Below are 19,505 nucleotides of genomic sequence, written 5' to 3' on the forward strand. Positions count from 1 at the left end.
AAAGGTCCAGTGTAAACAAGGCCTTTATTAGAGCTGGGCAGAGAGAGGTGGGCATGACTGAGCGACAGTCACGACACCAGGGTGGGGACCCCCCAGCACAGCGCTCCTGGAGGGGATAGCCAGCCCCTCCCCTCCCTTCCCTTCAGCCAGGGCTTTCGGGGGGACCCCACGCCCAGTCCAGCGTTGAAAAACCCTCCTCCGCCAACCCAAGAGAGAAGACCGATAATAAATTCTACTTCTTGTTTAAATATCCAAATTTCACCTTTGACCTTTCTATTGCGGTTGCTGCAGACCCCAATCTCGCGAGACTTTGAGCCTACGGCAGGCGAGCACACTTTGGCGGGGCCTATTCCTTACTCTCGCGATTGTTCAAGGCTGCTTCCGGGTGTGGTGTCTCGCGACATTCGTGTGTCAAGGACGCGCTCAGCCTTGTTTGTTTTGTCTCAGTCTCGCGAGAGCCCGTGGAGCGGGCTCTGGGCAGCCCCGTGTGTGAGTGCGCGGAGCTCCCAAGCAGCCAGACGCGGCAGGCGCCATTTCAGGGAGCAGTCGCCGCTGCTACCAGAGTTGGCCGGGAGCGGCCTTTAGTATCCGAGCCCCCCCTCCCCTTTTCTGAGGGACTCGCTGCCGCTGGGCCTATCCCCGTCCTTAGCGCCGCCGGATCCCGGGCACCTGAGCAAGAAGCGTAACTCACAGCAGCGCAGGTAATCGCGCGGCCCCCGCCCGCTTATGGCCGTCCGGTTCCGCGGCCGCGTTCGGCCCGAGGGCCCTTCCCGCCGCCGCATGTGGGGGGCCGCGGGCAGAGCCTCCCCTCCTGGCCGGGCCCTTTTACCCAGTCTTCTCCGGGAGGCTTCTAGGCTGTCTTCCCAGCCGGGCCCGCCTTCCCGGGGAGAGCCCTGGCCTGAAATCCCGGGGATGTGGGGCCTCAGTGGTTGTCATCCCTCCCCCCCCCCCCCCGCCCCATTGGAGGTGGTGCTGGGGAGGCCGCAGTTGTTGGTCTGGCCGGGGCCCTGGCGGTTTGTTCCCGTAGCCGCGTAGTTGGCAAGCTGGGCCTCGGCCCAGACCGTCCCTGGCGCAGCTGCTGCCGCCGAGGCCGGGAGCGCACGGGGCACCGCCTGCGGGTTCTGCGCCTCCCCGCGGGGACAGGCTGCGCGAAGGGCTCTCTGGAAAGTTGTTTCTGCTCGATTGGGATTATAAATTCCGGCTCTAGGCTGGCAGCGCGGGGCGGCGGGAGAGCGAGTGCCATGGGCGCCAAACCTGGGCTGAGCTAGTGGACGCTGGACAGTCTAAAATGATTGTATTTTGTTCCCACCTATTAAACTGCAGTAGCAACAAGGTGGGAAAAAGCAGGTTTGGCCTGGTCTTGGCCAGGAACGCACAGTGTGTTTGTATCCATTGTTAACTAATATTGCTAACCCTAGGTAGGCAAGGCAAATGGAGCTTTGACACCTTTGTAGCTTGAGGTAAACGCTGCACTCAACCCTAGTGCTTTTCTTGACATAGTAACACGTGTGAAAACTACAAACTGTTTTGTTTAGACTAGTATCTCACCACGTTAACTAAACATGTAAGAAAATACATTTATTTCTTGGGGAATTCGGTTCAGAGAAGATATTACAGCTCAACAGTAAACACCCCAGAGACCTCCCAGAGGACTTCCAGCAAAACTAGAAAAGACTAGAGTTAATATTTCTGAAATTCCTAAGGTGAAAACTGAAGGTGGGGAACATCATGTAGGCCTCCTTTGTACATCATGAAGAAGCAAAAAAAGGGTAGGAGCACAATACAAAAAATATTTGGCAGGTTACAATTAAAGATTATACTTAAGGTATAGGCAGGGTTTGTACCCATTGCAGCTTTGTGATTGGGTGCCCTGAAAAGGCTTCAGGGTTTTTTCTGTATAGAAATATCCGAGGTTACAAGTGTTTGTTTCACTCTTCCCCTGGTTGGATGACTTACAGAAGGTCATTTTGAGTTTCTGCAATTGAAGAGTATGGGAATGTTGAGTCCTTACTATTCTTATCCCAGGATTAAATTAATAGGTGCCATTCAACATTGTTTATGGAAAATAGGTATTGTGAAATAAATAAATAAATAAAATATTTTTGATGAGATTACAAATTTGGTAAAGGTAACTCTATAATTTCTGTAATGTTTGACTTGGTACTTTATAGTTGTATGCAGTGTTATTGTAGCCATGTTGTTCCCAAGATATCAGAGACACAAGATGGGTTAAGTAATATCTTTTATTGGGCCAACTCCTGTTGGTGAGAGAGACAAGCTTTTGAGTTTACTCCGAGCTCTTCCTCAGGTCTATGAAACTGTTCCCCACCAATGATCCATCTAGCCTAGTATCATGTCTTCTGACTTTCGCGAACGCCAGGTTCTTCAGAGGGAATGAGCAGAACAGGCAATCATCAAGTGATCCCTCCCCTGTCATCCGCACCCAGCTTCTAGCGAACAGAGGCTAGGGACACTCAGATCATGGTGTTGCATCCCTGCCTATCCTGGCTTAATAGTCATTGATGGACCTATCCTCTAGGAACTTACCTAGTTCTTTTTTGAACCCTGTTATAGTTTTGGCCTTCACAACATCCCCTGGCAAAGAGTTCCACAGGTTAACCATGTGTTGTGTGAAGTACTTCCTTCTGTTTTAAAGCTGTTGTCTGTTAATTTCATTGGGTGACCACTAGTTCTTGTGTTATGAGAGGGAGTAAATAACATTTCCTTATTCACTTTCTCCACACCAGTCCAGATTTTATAGACCTCTATCATATCCCCCTCCCTTAATCGTCTCTTTTACATGCTGAACAGTCCCAGTCTCTTTCATCTTTCCTCATATGGAAGCTATTCCATACCCTTAATCATTTTTTTTTGCCCTTCTCTGTACCTTTTCCAATTCCAATATATCTTTTTTTGAGATGGGGCGACCAGATTTGCACTCATATTCCAGATGTGGGGGAACCATAGATTTATATACAGGCATTGTGATATTTTCTGTCTTATCTATCCCTTTCCTTTTCTGTTACTTTTTTTGACTCCCGCTGCACACTGAGCACACCTTTTCAGAGAATTAGCCACAATGACTCCAAGATCGCTTTCTTGAGTGGTAACTGCTAATTTAGACGCCATCATTTTGTATGTATAGCTGGGATTGCTTTCCAGTGTGCATTACTTTGTGTTTGTCACCACTGAATTTCATCTGTTTTGTTGCCCAGTCATCCAGTTTGGTGAGATCCCTTTGTAAATCTTCGCTGTCAGCTTTAGACTTACCTGTCTTGAGTAATTGTCTGCAAATTTTGCCACCTACCATTTTTCCACATCATTTATGAATATGTTGAACAGGCCAGGTCTCCTGGGGGACACCACTGTTTACCTCTCTTCATTCTGAAAGATGACCATTTATTCCTATCCTTTGCTTTCTGTCTTTTAACCAATTCAGCCAACCATGAGAGGACCGTCCCTTTCTGAAAATCTAAATACACTATCCACTGGATCACCCTTGTGCACATTTCAATGGGAATCATTGAAAGGAAGTGTTTCTAATGGGGTCCCACGAGAATCTGTTCTTGTCCCAATGCTAGTCAATTTCCGTGTCAGTGAACTGGTTGAAAATATGAAATCATTGCTGATAAACTTTGCAGATAATACCAAAGATTGGTGAAGTGGTAATAAGGATAGGTAACATTGAGGGATTTGAATCTCTTGGGAAGTTGGATATAAACAAATTTATTTTAATACTGGTAAATGCAAAAGCATATATGTTTAGAAAAAACATATAGGCCATATTTACAGGATGGGGGACTGTATTCTGGAAAGTATTTACATGAAAAAGATATAGGGAATCATGGTGGATAACCAACTGAACATGAGCTGTTAATGAAATGCTGTGGATAGGAGCTAATGCTATCCTTGGATGTACAAACAGGAGAATATGGCATAGGAATGGGGAGGTAACTTTACTTCTGTATATGATGAGACTGCAATTGGTATACGGTGTCCAATTCTGATATCCTCACTTCAAAAAGGATATTGGGAAAAATTGAGGAGGCTTCAGGGAAGAAAAGAAGTATGAGGACTGGAACACTTGCCTTGCAGTGAGTAACTTAAGGAATTCAATTTATTTTAGCTTGTAGAAGAGCAAGTTTTAAGAGACAACTTGGTCAGTCTAAAAGTACCTACCTGGGGAGAAAGTATGGGGAGCTAAGGGATCAAAGAGAAGCTCTAGTTCATCTGCAGGTTATTGGCTTGATGCAGGAAACACATGGACAAATTCGCTGGCCTGTGCTACACAGGAGGTGAGACATTATCATAATGGCACTTTCTGGCCTTGAAATCTATGAAACTTGGACATTTGCAAAAATCCAAGTTTTAAGTAGTTTGCATACATGTCCCTTCTCTGTTGCTTAGGTCTTGCTTCTTTTGGTAACTGTGGTGTCAAACCCTACTGGTTCTTCAGTTTGGTGCAGGACCTGAATTTCTAATAAATAAGCATATTTGGGTATAGGGAGAACCTTTCTGACATTCGTTTTCATAAAGAAGCAGGTGGCACATAGTTCTTTTCTTTGAACTTCATCTTCCATTCATAACCATGACTTAGCTGGTGTTTATATCGCATTCTGTACTGTCAGTGTGCAGGTTACATTCCCACTGCAAACTCCTTCCTGATTCTTCTCCATATGATGTTTCTCACTCAGTATCATTTTAACAAGGTCCTTATTAGTATGTACAGTTGGTCAGTTGACTGATCCAAAAAATAATTGGTCAAATATTTTAGAGCGCTAACTTATTGGAACTGTAGTGAGTAAGACTATGGTTTCCAGTAGGCTTAGCCTTAGATACATATGCCTAATTACAAGAAACGGGTTATTTAATTATTATTTTAACTCAGAAAATGTGAAACAATGAAACGAAGTTCTTAAAAAAGGAAGTAATCATTGCTACTTTTTTTTAGCAATGTTAGCTTCACATTTAAATGTGGACAAGAGTAAACAATTACAAAATAAAATGAAATTAAACAGGAAACAAACATATAGCAACAGGGTGGATTTACTAGACAGGAAGACTCGATTTAATCATGGATTTCTACATAAAAGTGCATTCTTGTTAGTTGTTATAACCTTAATACATATTCTTCACAACTCAGAGATAGATGTAGGTTTCATTTTTGGAAAATACACACTATACATTTTTTTAAGTGATTTATTTTGAAAACTTTTCAGATTAGTTTTACAGCTATATCAGAAAATGAATGATTGGTTATTTCATTTACCAAAGGTAATTGAAGTAGGTATTTATTAAGTCACTGGGAGGTGAACTATCTCCAGTTCAACAGGTTAATCATTAATATTTGGAGGATTTTCTTGCCATGCTGTGTGAGTAGGAGATAGTGCTTGTCCCATTTGTTTTTTTAATGCTTGTAATTGAACTCTGTCATTGCATATTTCTCTTTTTAAGATCTCACTCAGTTCCGTCCTAATTTCAACAGTGTCAGCAATAAAACAGCTATTTCCCTGCATTTTGTTCAAGGCTACGGAAATAGGCTTCAGGGTACTCAGCATGTGTTCAGCGTTTCTCTTAAGCCCAACGTTGAGAACTTTGGCTGTGACAGTGCCATCTATTTTTTCATGATTTTGTTCACAAACTGTCATCAGATTAGGCCAGTTCTTGATACAGTGCTCAGAACAGTCCACTACTGAGTTCCATCGCACGCCTTGTGGGAGTGTTAGCTTGGTTCCTCCCACTTTTTTCAGAGCAGCTGCTGCAAAGTGGTGATTACGGAAGTATCTTGCAAGTTCAACAACATTACCCTTTATTTCTGGAACACTGAAGTCTTTGGCTAGAAGGTGCATCAAATGATCACTGAAACGGTATGTTATTAGCTTGGGACTCTCTTCTAAATTTCTTCTCATCTTGGATACATTTGCAGCATTGTCTGTGACCAAGCGGTGTTCTAGACGTTTGAGATTTTTTTCACCGTTTGTTATAGCTTTTACTGCTACTTCTTGTAAGTATTCTGCTGTGTGTGCATTTCCTGGTGTATCAATTTTTTCTGTAAGGAAGATATTCCCTTCTTCTGTTGTCACACAGGCACATACAACAGGAGCATTGTGGCCCTTGCTCCACCCATCAAGACTCAGGTTAACAATTTCACCATGTAGACCTTTTGCACACAGTTTAGTTTATCTTTCATACACGTTATCCAGCAATTTGCCCGCGACAGCTGCTCTCTTAGGTGGACTGTATCTTGGTCTTAATGACTGAACCATATTAATGAAGTGTGGGTTCTCAGTCATACGGAAAGGAGAGTTCATTGCATCAACTGGGCAATTTTTTTCATCAATTACCTTTTTGTAATCTGCTGGTTCTTATCACAAATTTATCTCTGGTTGTTTCTGGATGATGGAGATTTTTTTTCTTTTTGCTATAGGTGATATACTGTGGCTATGTGACATACATGATGTGACTGAAAGACTATCATTGGCAGATAACTCTGAAACTATTCAAAATGATGGTGATCTTGAAGGTGGATAGTCTTCAGAATCCTGTATGTTGAGGATGGATTCTCCTAAACAAAATAAGTCAATGCAGTTATTTAATTATTATTGCCATACTGCTCATTTATTATTAGTCATTGCATGCACTGAGTGTCAGTGCTACTTTAAAGGTGAAATTGTAAAAGGAAGATCTGCCTATTTCAACTATTTATTTTTTTTATCACAACTGCATCTAAAATGATAGTACCATAGAGTAACAGCTACACCTCTACCCTGATATAACGCTGTCCTCGGGAGCCAAAAAATCTTACCGCGTTACAGGTGAAACCGTGTTATATCGAACTTGCTTTGATCCACCGGAGTTCGCCGCCCTGCCTCCCCGGAGCGCTGCTTTACTGCGTTATATCCGAATTCGTGTTATATCGGGGTAGAGGTGTATATTTTTTACTCAAACATGAGAATTCAAGAATAGTCTAGAGGGAAGACAGGCAGTCCTTAAGAAAGAAGTATGAAATAAAAAAGTTTACCAACCTGAAGATCCTGCATGTTCAGATACGTTCCTTTCATCATCTTCAACACAGCTTCCTCCTGAGAAGGAACACTTCTCATGATGTTTCATTCAGGCAACCAGGCCTTGTATTTCTTTTTTGCACTGTTTGCATTTTGCGCACATGCCTGTCTTACCCCCAAGTAGAGGAACTTCATTAAAATATTCCCAAACTGGGTCTCTTTTATGGCCTGCTGCCATTATAGATTTTCCCTTCTAATGAGAGAATGGTATGGTAGATCTCAAATCAATGATGGCTACACTCTGAAAGACCTCAAGACTTCTGGAATATGCTGCTCACAGTTTCAATTTTGTTTCTGCTACCTGTCCCTCCGTTCTCACATTGATCTCCAGACGACTTCTCCTTGTCCAGATCTATTCCGCCCCCAATAATCTTCTATTCATTGAACTTTTTGAAATTTTGCACTTTTAGAGAGAGATAGGGGATTGACTCTGTGTACAAAAATTTGTGGAGGAACAATAGGGTTGAGGTCTGTTTCTCACCTCTGTATATTTATTTATTTAAAAACATTTTTGCTGTTAACAAGCATGTTATCTCTGGAGACACAAATCCACAGTTTGAGAATTGCAAAACTAATCTCTGATGGTATCTTCTAGACTGAGCACTGAGTCCCATTGGGTATATAGAAAGATTAACCTAAATCAGTGGTTCCCAAACCTTAACCTGTGAACCCCTTTCACTAAAATGTCGTGTCTCGCGAACCCCTTCCTAAAAATGAATATTTCCAGGGGTTTTCTCCTTTACATGAGGATAAATTATAAAAGCCGTGATCTTGGAAATAGAAATTGTTTTTGACATGCTTATTACACACTATTATTAATTTTTATTTATCATTACAGTATTTTTATTACATTATGAAAATGGCAACACTCTTCCGAGATCTCACTTTCGTAGCTTGTATCACTTTGAATAAGCCTGTTATAAGACAAGGCTCCTATGTTTCATCAAGGAGTATCAGATGTGAAACAGCATGAAGGTATTTAAGAAGCCAACTCAAAGAGTTCCTCCTACACAAGTAGTCGGGTCTTGAGCAGTCCAGGCAAACAACGCACGTTACAACAAAGCTTAAACTTGTTCTTCATAATTTTAAAAACAATACTAGCTGCCTGTTTAATTTTAAAAACAGCAAAAAAAAAAAATCCATCTCCCTTTCCATTTCTTATAAGGAGTCTTGAAGATTAAATCTCAGTGTGATAGATATGCATGCTTTGATCAAAGCTTAGCTGCTTTCATATGCTTGCTTTGATCTGCTTAGCTCTTAGAAGTCCAGAGGTCCCTAATCACAGCTCTGTCCTCCTTTAGGGAATTTTTCCCCAAGAACCCACTTTAACATTAGATAGGTTTTTTCCTTAAAGCATTTTATCAAAAAAATCCGATTAAAATCAAAAACTGATGAAAAAAAAATTGATTTTTATCCACCCGGTATGGGAATTATAAAAGAAAAATTTTAAATGCACTTACGTTAGGTAGGCAGCTTAATGGCAGTACATCTTTTCTCTTTGTTTGGAGAGGTAGTTTAATTATTGTGAACCCTTCTCCCGCTTTTTTTCCTTTTGATTAATTTCTGTATTTGTCTAGTCAGTTTAGCTCTTCAGGGCAGGGACAGTATTTTTTTAACTTGTGTTTGTAAACTGCCGTATGCAGTGATGGCCTTGCATACAAATAAAGATACTCATTCATACATGCGCACAATGTTTGTTCTAGAAGATTCAAGCCAATCAAGATACTCAGCTTTCAGTTAGTTCACCTTTTTCCCAATATGTGGCATTAGCGTATAGTAAAGTGATTGATTAAAGACATTTATATAGGCTTGCTAACTGATAACAAACATCATGATGCAGTCAAAAAGGTAGGCCTCAGGGCATTCTTGATGGAATATTTAACAGTATTTGAGGATGGTCAGTTGACCAGCTTGCCAAGCCTATAGCATGCATTGTAACTAAAAATCATTTTGTGAATTTGGGGTCATCCCAACATTGGCCTTGTCACCAAAAGTACAAGTGCCTTGGGAGCTATTAATTGATGTAGTTTATGGGCTCTTTTCCTATCTAATGAATTTTGCTTTTCCTTTCAGGTGTCTTGAAAAAATGGCTGACGATATTGATATTGAAGCAATGCTTGAGGCTCCTTACAAGAAGGTGAGAAAAATGTGCCAGTGAGGTCTTGTACTTACCTTAATTTAGCCTTATTCATGAAACTACTGCTGAACTGTAAACTAACATCCCTGGAGCCCTCATGATTTATCTTATTGGAGATGCATTACATGTAACTTGCAAATAAATATATACTGTTAATGTAATTATATTGTGCAGTAGTTTCACTTCAGCGTGATGAATAAATGCCCATCTATCTCTCTTTGTAGACTTGCCTAACGATATCTCACCTCTACTCCCATGAATTCACCTTTGATTCCAGTGTGAACTGTCAATCATAAGGTAGTAATTGAGTGACGTATCGCTGTACCGTGGTCCCCTAGGTAAAAAAACAAACAAACAAAAAAAACAATTACTCGCCTAAAATTGCCAGCTCCAGTTTGGTATAGCAACAAGGTGAATGCAGTGTTTGGGAAAATAGCAGGGTTCCAAGAATAACCTTTTCACCAGTCCGTGGCAAGTAAATCTTTAAATAGTCTACTCAGTGCAAGAGGCGTCTGACCATTATTTTTAACATAGAAGACTGGTGATGGTTAATCGTTTAACAGGGCAGATGGAAATGAATTGCTGAGTGAAAGAACTTTCCAAAATTCTTGGATCCCTGAATAGATACATTCTTAGCAAGTAAAAGACAGTATCACAGTCTGCAGTGTCATTCTAAAAATAGCTGTTGTACTCTTCTGTTTTAGTTGTTCAATAAGGAAATACAAATTTTGACACAAAATTCTGTTAAAACGTCTCAATGACTAGAATAGTGATGTACTTAGTCTCCTTAACAGACAGCAAATGTATACTGTCTTTTTTTCGTTTTTTCACCAATTGGTGGTGAAAGTGTTAACATTATGCATGCATTAGCACTGGTTTCACAAGAAATGTGTATAAACTTGAAATAATTTAGCAGTTGTACTCATGGTGTAGCTGGAATGATTAAACTATAGAATAAATATAACAGCTACTGTTAGTTTATTTTGGACTGTTTAGCACAACCATGTGGTATCAGTTTCGGATGAGCATTTGTAAGCTTTAAACACTGTATATTTAGTTTTATGTAATATTTAGCAGTTACGTAAAATCTTGGAGAGAGTCATAATTTGTAATGTTAAGATTCTTGTGTCCTAGTTTAACATGGATATTTTCCATGTAAACAGGTATGGAAATAGGGAATGTTTAGGCTGGACTGGTGGATTTTTGATGACTTTCTTGGGAGTCGACGTTACTAAAGCAGTGTGAATCCCTGTTTGCTTCAGGGCGAGATGTGTGACAGAGGTGGCATCAAGCTCTTACAACCCTCCAACGAAAATGAGCGAAGATCTCAGGAATGGCATCGGTCACAAGAAATCGATAGTGGCTGGCTGCTAGCATGGCCACTTGGGGCTTAGGCAGAGATATAGCCTTGGTACTGATCAAAGGGATCATAGCACATGAAAAATGCTTAAACCTGAAACTTCCTCTTACATTTTATAGAAATAACATTTAACCACTTGAGTGCTGAAATCTACAGGATAATTTACTATCTAAATCATGTAAGGAAGTATCTACAATTTAATATATTTTTAAAAACTGTAATTATTGTATTTTATAATTGTATGTCTTAAATGTAAACAGCAAAGTGGTTAAACATGCCTACTTAAATTTTTATAGCTTTCCATATTAAACTTTAAACACGTAATTTAGTATTAAAATTTTTGTTTTGTATTTTCTTATTCCTATTCCCATTACCCTTTGACCACTTGAAATGTTACCACTTCGTCCTCACGATGTTCTTCTATCAACCCTGCTTAGGATGAGAACAAATTGAGCAGTGCCAATGGCCATGAAGAGCGCAGCAAGAAGTAAGTGTTTATCTGTATATTGACACTTTTAGGGAACTGTGTCAAGTATTCTTTGTTTTTACTTTTTAATGTATGTAGTGCTGTCCAAGAAAATAAAATGGAAATCCTTCCGTTTGTCTTTTGCTGTTTATGGCATTCCAAACAAATATGAGTACTTCTTACACAGTTGATATCGGTGGTATAAATTTTCAATTAATAGTGTGCTTTAAAAAAAAAAAAAGTATCCAGATTACAGCCCCTACTAAACTAGAACAGTTTTGAGGGCTTAAAGAGAATGACGCTGTCCCCATAACATTTTATGCTATCCGTGAGTTTCATATATTTTGGGTTAATTTTTGAAATAATTGTAATTACATTTGTGCACTAATTATGTGAATTTGAAGGACTTGTGGTTCAGAGAAATTCAGTGGCCTCAAGTTCTAACTGGGAAAGCTCATAGAAATGTGGTCGCTTGTGTTGGCCAGTATCAGGCTAATACAGTTTTTACTCCTTTCAACACTTAATTCCTTGAATTAGAATTGTGTGTAAAAAGCTGTTGTTTGAATGAATCTTCTCTCTTCTCCCAAACTTGTACAAAGTATAACAAATGTAGAGAGAATTAATTGTATTTATCTCCTCCAGGATAGACTTAGCAATGTGTTTTGTTTTATAATGTCCACCTGGTCAGTATCCTGATTGATACTGTGCTTTTTTTTTCTTTTTTTGAACCAGTTACTATTGACCTGTATAGGCAAGGACCATGCTCTCTGCAATGAGAGAAACCCAAGGAAAGATTTCCTTACAAAACAGTCTCAAGCATCTGGAGTTGAACAGAAAACACTTAAAAATTCAAATATGTAAAATAAGATTACTTAAATTACAAACACATTTTGATTAAAATATTTGATATTTGCTGTAGGAGAAAACTGAAGTTTGGCTCTGTTCTGAAGAGAAATTAGGACACATTTAAATATTTCTTTTAAAAAAAGGCTTAATTGGGTTCCAGGTTTGTGTGTCAGACTCTAAGGTCAAATGTGCATAGGTCACAAGTAAAAAGATTTTCTGACTCCAACTCAGTCTGGGATCTGAAAGTTATTTTTTTTTTTTTTGTATTGCATATCTTTATTGCTAAAGTATACATTGGGTTAAATTCGGCTACCTGTGTAACAGCAGAAGGTGGCCCTGCATTAGAAATTTAACAATTGTGTGAGCTAGAACAGTCTCCAGCTTGCTGTCCCATAATTGCTGTGGCTGAGTCAAAGTGCCATTTTTATATAGATGCTCTTCTGACTAAACCGCACTTTAAGGGGTTCCATATAGCCTGTGTTGACAGTGAATAGTATTTTGGGGCTTTGTAAAGCCAGACCTGAATCCCCAGCTGGTATGGGCATTTCTCAACTAGATGTGTCTGGTTTGAGTCCAAGTCCCTTCATGCTGAAGACTGAGATAAGGTAGAGAAATAAGAGGGGACTCTTAAGAGCCTGCCCCAGTACAACACACTGCACAATCAGAAGGATACTGATAACTGAGGAGTCTTATTAATTCTGACTTGTGACCAGGCTAGAGCAAGTTTAGGCCAGTAGTCCTTTACAGTGATTGAATATCCAACTTCCAGATGAACAAGCCTTCACTGTCTCTGTCTGGAGCTTGGGCCAACACTACAGTAATGACTTCCTTGTAAGCTAGGTGCCATTCTGTGAACAAAATGCTTCCTATACTTACTGAAGGCTACCTGCAAATATAACACATTGCTCAATGGTTCACATGTTTGGTGTCGACAAGTGTAACAGTCCTTTGGAAGCCTAACAGTATTAATATACCATGGAGCTAAGGATTTGACATGCATGGAGCTTTGCCAACTGATGGAGCAGTAGGTGGAACATGTTTGTCTGATCTACCCACCATCTGCTGCCACTAACTGTTAAAATCACAGGTGTGAGTGAATGTGTGATCTGAGGCCACAGTTTTTCTTGACCAACGTTGCCTCACTGGACAAAGAGTAAGAAGACTTCTTAAAGCTCATTTTGTACGTAAGATAGCACAACAGCAACTTGTCCATCCCTCTTTCACACTAGAGAAATAAAGGGACACTCAACTCAATCTAATCAATTTTTAAACAACTTCAGGTACAAAACTTGTCCCTGAGGTCCTCTGTCTGTTTTGTGAGTATTACTGTCAGGTTTTTCTGTCTTAGGACGTTTCTGTTTCTTGTTGCAGCGTGAGAGACTCCTGGACAATAGAATAAAATCGCTGATGGGGGTAGACTAATTTTCTCAGAACTGAAATCATGCCTTCTCTGTCTGGAAAGTGCCACATGGATATAGGCACTACTGCAAAAAACAAACCCAACTATTAGAGCCTGGCAAATCTGTAGATATCCTCTGGATATCCACATCCATGGGCCATGTTTGCCAATCACGGATCTGGTGCAGATACAAATTTTGTATCTGTGGATGGTTCTACCAGAACAGTGTTTATACTGCCATATTGTTAAATGCATGAAGTATATGGAAACGTTTTTTTAGTCTGTTCTTAGTTGTAACAATTTTGGGTATTAGCTTAAGTGATAAGTTTAAAAAAAAATTGGAAAATAGTGTTAAGTTTTTCTGCTCTCGATGAGATTCTGAATGACCAAGCCTGTGGTCTTTTGTTTTTTTGGATTAATGAAACCAATTCCTCACTTTTCTAACAGAGGTATTGCTTTAATTATTGCCTCAGCAGTAGCTGGACGGTGATGGAATGTGCAGCTTCTTTGTATTATGGTAGTGCCAAGAGGCCCTTACCTAGAGCGGGGCCTCATTGCATTATGCCTTGGCCAAATTCATAGTAAGACATCCCTGCCTAATAAGAGCTTAGTCATTCTAAATAGATAAGATTGTCAAAAGATGGGATGGGAAACATCAGTACAGAGAAGTAAAGTGACTAATGCTAAATGGAAGGTTTTTTCTGAAGTGCAGAAACATATACTTCCCCAGTGTTCTTGCTCTGTGCCATGCTCTACACACTTGTGAAGGAGTTTCCCTATTGAGAGCATTGGAAATAAGCTCTGAACTCTTTAACAGCCGCTGTTGAGAGTGAAACATTGCAGTAGCTACTAGGAATGATGGCCATATTTTTTTAGTTGAAGATTCTGCTTGATCATATGTACTCAAAAAAATGCCTAATGTGAGGCAGTGTATTTGAGAGGGTGGAAGTGATGGATGCATGGCCACTCAGTGTTCGGTACTATTCCTTGAGTAGTAGCATTTTCATTTGGGGGGATGGAGAGGAAGCTTCCTAATTGCATTATTTTTAGCTTGAAAATTAAACAGGAAAATGTATTATTGTTTCATAGGGATTCTGTCTAAGTCAGAGTAATATGTTGAGGAGCCAGAAAATGTAGGTAAATAAGATGGTGGAGAGGATGAAACAGTTGAGAGACAATTTGTCATTTCATACATTTGGATGTGTTGCTAATGGTCAGCAGTTCTGTTGCAGTGGTTGATGACTGCTTCTGACCAGCAGCAGACGAGCTGTCCGTACTTTGCAGCATCTCTCATTTCTTATTCATGCTTCATGTCTGCACTTTTGATCCTGCTGCTATATGCTATTTGAGAAAATTCCTCTTCTGTGGGTTTTGCTCCTCCGAGGTTTTCTTTTTGGTCCCCAAAGCACTTCTGAGTAACGGTTCTACAACAATTTTTCACCCAATTTGATTAATTTAAAATAGACCATTATGGTTGATGACCCTTCTATTGAGCCTGTAGCATTTCTGTTAAAACAGAAAGAAACAGCAAGTTTCACCTAATTACATGAAAGAATGCAATGAGCAGGCAAGTTTCTTGATTAAATCCAAGATAGTTGTTTGTACTAAAAGGACACTATCGACTTAAAAAAAAAAAAATCACACTTCCCTCTATCTGATTTTATTTATAACACCGAAGATTACTGTAAATTAAAGATTAAAGCTGCTCTTGTCTTTCATTTTACTTGGTGCATTTGGCAGTATTTTGCATATAGCTAGTTTCACTGTTCCCTGGTTGTGGGGGAGGGGGTGCATGGGTTGTGTGTGGGGTTTTTGTTTGTTTGTTTTTTTGTTTATTAAAAAGAGGGGTTAGTTGCTCTGTTGCTCCATAGTTAAGATAGAAGTTAATTCACTGACCTGGTTGGTGAAGTGTTTTGAGATCTACCGATGAAAAGCGGTAATTGAGAGCTGGGTATTATTCTATTCCGCCTTCGGCTCTTTCTATGCAAAATCATTTTATAGATAATTAGATTTGTCTGGTTGGCATTATTGAGAGAGTCCTTCTGTTTTGGGGTGGATTTGTTGCTGGGGTAGCAAAGGGAGGAAAAGGAAAGCAGATGGGGGGGAGGGGGAGCTTTAGTAAAGAGCGGTGTTCATGGTATAAACGTTTGTAAAAACAATCTGGCCTTCTTCTGAGTCCTGTGCTGTGGTGGGTACTAAGGGTGCGGGGCCAGGGGAAAGGACAGTGGTGAGAGAGAAGTCCAGGAAGCATTAGAGATAGTATAGATATAATAAGCATCACAGAAACTTGGTGGAATGAGGATAATCAATGGGACATAGTAATACTAGGGTACAAAATATTTTGGAAGGACAGAACAGGTTGTGCTGGTTGGGGGAGTGGCACTATATGTTAAAGCGTAGAATCAAATGAAGTAAAAATCTTAAATGAACCACACTATACCACTGAATGTCTATGGATAGTAATTCCATGCTCTAATAATAAGAATATAGCAGTAGGGATATATTACCGACCACCTGACCAGGATGGTGATAGTTGCAGCAGTCATGACTGTGGATCACAGTCGTTGAATCTTTGTGCGAATGTGGTCAATTTTCTGGCTGTAAATAGATCCAAGTGACTGTTGTCAGGATGATGGCTACATAGCCATTCATTAGCAGTGGAAGTAAGACACCCAAGTTCAGGTAAGTATCCGAGGGTGGATGCCAGTGATAGAGGGGGATGTTATAAGAGTGGAGTTGTTCAAAGTGCTTCCCTCTGACTACCATCCTCACCTCAGTGTTGCCTGGGTTCAGCTTTCGCCAGTTGGTCTTCATCCAGTTGCTGATTTTGGCAAAGTGTGGAAAAAGATGGGAGACTACTTTTTGTCTGATGTAAAGGAGATGTAGAGCTGGCCATTGTTGTCACTTCAGCTGTGTTCTCTTACCAGTTGTCAGTGGTTTCATGAAGATATTAGAGAGCATGGATTGTAGGAGGGTGTAATGACTGAGATATAACTTAAGAGTAGTTTTAAAAGGATACAATAAAACCTAGACACTTCTAAAAAAATGTTTGTGTTGGATCTTCCTGTGAAATCTCTCGTCTTAATTTTATAATTGTCCTGTCTCCCAATGGCTTTTCTCTCCTTTCTTGCTGAGTGAAAGGTCCACAAAAGAGGAAAGAGTGAAACAGACTAGTGTTTTGAAATGCTCACGCAGAAAGTAGGGCTGTCAGTGATTAAAAAAATTAATCGCGATTAATCGCACTGTTAATAATAGAATACCATTTATTTAAATATTTTTGGATGTTTTCTAAATTTTCAAGTATATGGATTTCAGTTACAACACAGAATACAAAGTGTACCATGCTCACTTTATATTTATTTTTGATTACAAGTATTTTTACTGTAAAAAAACAAACAAAAAAGAAATAGTATTTTTAGTTGTCCTAATACAAGTATTGAAGTGCAGTCTCTTTATCATGAAAGTTGAACTTACAAATGTACAAAAAACTTCATTAAAAATAAAATCTAAAATTTTAGAGCCTATAAGTCCGCTCAGTCCTATTTCTTGTTCAGTCTATCTCTCAGACAACCAAGTTTGTTTACATTGCAGGAGATAATGCTGCCAGCTTCTTATTTACAATGTTACCTGAAAGTGAGAACAGGTGTTCTCATGCCACTGTTGTAGCCGGCGTCACAAGATATTTACTTGCCAGATAAACTAAAGATTCATATGTCCCTTCATGCTTCAGCCACCCTTCCAGAGGACATGCGTCCGTGCTGATGATGGATTCTGTTCGAAAACAATCCAAAGTAGTGTGGACTGATCCATGTTTATTTTCTTTATCTGAGTCAGATGCCACCAGCAGAGGGTTGATTTTCTTTTTTGGTGGTTCGGGTTTTGTAGTTTCCACCTCAGTGTTAATCTTTTAAGACTTCTGAAAGCAAGCTCCACGCCTTGTTCCCCATAGATTTTTGGAAGGCACTTCAGATTCTTAAACCTTCGGTCAAGGCTGTAGCTATCTTTAGAAATCTCACATTGGTACCTTCTCTGGGTTTTTTGTGAAATCTGCAGTGAAAGTGTTCTTAAAATGACCATGTGCTGGCTCATCATCCAAGACTGCTATAATGTGAAATATATGACAGAATGCAAACAAAACAGAGCAGGGGACGTACAATTCTCCCTCAAGGAGTTCAGTCACAAATTTAATTAACGCATTATTTTTTTTAACAAACGTCATCTGCATGGAAGCATGTCTTCTGGAATGGTGACCGAAGCATGAAGGAGCATATGAATGGTTAGCATATCTGGCACTTAAATACCTTGCAATGCCAGGTACAAAAGTGCTATTCAAATGTCTGTTCTCACTTTCTGTTGACATTCTAAAAAAGAAGAGGGCAGTATTATCTCCTGTAAATGTAAACAAACTTGTTTGTCTTAGCATTGGCTGAACAAGAAGTAGGACTGAGTGGACTTTGTTTTGTTTTTGAGTGCAGTTATGTAACCAAAAAAAAAAAAATCTGCATTTTTCAATTCACCTCATACAAGTATTGTAGTGCAATTTCTGTCATGAAAGTGCAACTTACAAATGTAATTTCTTTTGTTTGATTTTTACAGTGAAAATATTAGTAATAAAAAATATACACTTTGATTTCAATTACAATACAGAATACAATATATATGAAAAGGTAAAAAGCCATCCAAAATATTTAATAAATTTCCATTGGTATTCTATTTTTTAACAGCGCAATTAAAACTGTGATTAATTGCAATTAAGTTTTTTGAGTTAATCGCTCGAGTTAACTGCGATTAATTGACAGCCCTAACAGAAAGCTCTTCAAAAATATTCTTTGTTACAGAAGTCTGTTTTACTTTTCCTTTGGTCTGGTTTTTTCTAAAACTTGAAAAAAGTGTGATTTTTTTTTTTTTTTTTTTTAAGTTGACTGTCCTTTAAAATGCCACATCTTTTATTTACAGTGTTGTAGCTGTGTCGCTCTCAGGTTATTAGAGAGACAGGGTAGGTGAGGTAATATCTTTTATTGGACCAACTTCTGTTGGTGAGAGAGAGGAGTTTACACAAGCTCTTTTTCATGCCAGGGAAACATACTCAGAGTGTCACAGCTAAACACAAGGTGGGACAGATTGATTTAGCATCAATAGTTAACACATTTCAAGGGACCATTCAATGTGAAGCAGCTCATTAATCCCCCTTCAGTCATTGTGGGGGGGCGGGGGGTTGTTAGTGGGTTATAGGTGGTTGTAATAAGCCATAAATCCAGTGTGTGTATTCAGTCTGTGATTTTTATTGTCTAGCAAAGTTATGAATTTAACCTCCCAGACTCGTCTTTTGAAAGTGTCATGCAGGTTTCCTCTGAAGATGGGGACTGATAGGTCAGATATAGAGTGATCGCTTTGTGAAGTGTTCTGTTTGTTGTGGAGACAGTAGGACAGTCTTCAGCTCCTGGTGCCTCCTAAGTTTTGGGTTTTTTTGGGTGGAAGGGGCAGCCAAACACATGGAAAGGATCGAATTGTGTGACAGACTTATTGTTCGTCTCCTTTCGGTCCAGCTATATTTGTTTGGGTCTCTGTGTACAGTGGTGATCTTTTAGAAAAGTAACTACTATTTTAGTTTATAAGCAGTGAACAGTTTCAGGTTTGTGAAATTTAAACAGCTCTTCTGGAATTCTGTAGTTAATAGGAAGTGAAGACAGTTGCATGTTGTTGCTGTTACAGTAATGCTGCAAAATTTCAAGATGTCTGTCTGTCAGGATAAAAAAAATAGGTAATTTGTCCTTTTTGTCTTATTTTTACTATGAAAAGGCAGCCCCACTTGACTCTCCATCTTAGCAGATGTTGAAAGCTTGGATGCTCATTGGAAATACTTTTACAACATAGTAATTGAGGTGTTGAATTTAATATGTACTAGTTCACATTCAGCCCCACTACCATGCTTGGAGGCTTAGTATTTTTTAATATTTACAAAGCCAAAAGATGAGAGAGCTTGAAACTAGGGAGCATTCATGCTCAAATTTTAAGAGTTCTAAAATGATCTCTTTTGCTAATGGCTGATCAAGCATATAAAAACTGATAATGTCACTGTTCCTATGTTAGTGTCTGTGGCATTACAGGTTGCAGAAATAAAATTAGTACGTTGTCAGGGAGAAGACGGACTAATTAGATGAGGAAAGCTAATGCATAATGACAGAAGCCAACATTGAGATTTCTTTACATCTGTAACATAAGTTGTATTTTCT

The 19,505-nt window shown here is 39.4% G+C and overlaps 1 protein-coding gene across 6 annotated transcripts in view; it reads left to right on the forward strand.

The window, feature by feature from the left end:
• Positions 1-297: 297 nt before the first annotated feature.
• The window catches only part of RBM39 (RNA binding motif protein 39), a 47,615-nt gene continuing 28,407 nt past the window's right edge, over positions 298-19,505 (forward strand). For 3 of the 6 annotated variants that reach the window (XM_037877247.2, XM_037877246.2, XM_037877243.2), the window contains exons 1-3: positions 383-701; positions 9,138-9,201; positions 10,999-11,048. In XM_037877247.2, the coding sequence (XP_037733175.1) occupies positions 9,151-9,201; positions 10,999-11,048 (101 nt within the window). In that variant the 5' untranslated portion in view covers positions 383-701; positions 9,138-9,150. Of the gene's footprint in view, positions 702-9,137; positions 9,202-10,680; positions 10,740-10,998; positions 11,049-19,505 lie in introns of those variants that run through there. The other 3 variants (XM_037877244.2, XM_043527353.1, XM_043527354.1) reach the window with 3 other exon arrangements.

The sequence above is a fragment of the Chelonia mydas genome, chromosome 13 (assembly GCF_015237465.2).
Source record: "Chelonia mydas isolate rCheMyd1 chromosome 13, rCheMyd1.pri.v2, whole genome shotgun sequence".
Classification (NCBI taxonomy): Eukaryota; Metazoa; Chordata; order Testudines; family Cheloniidae; genus Chelonia; species Chelonia mydas.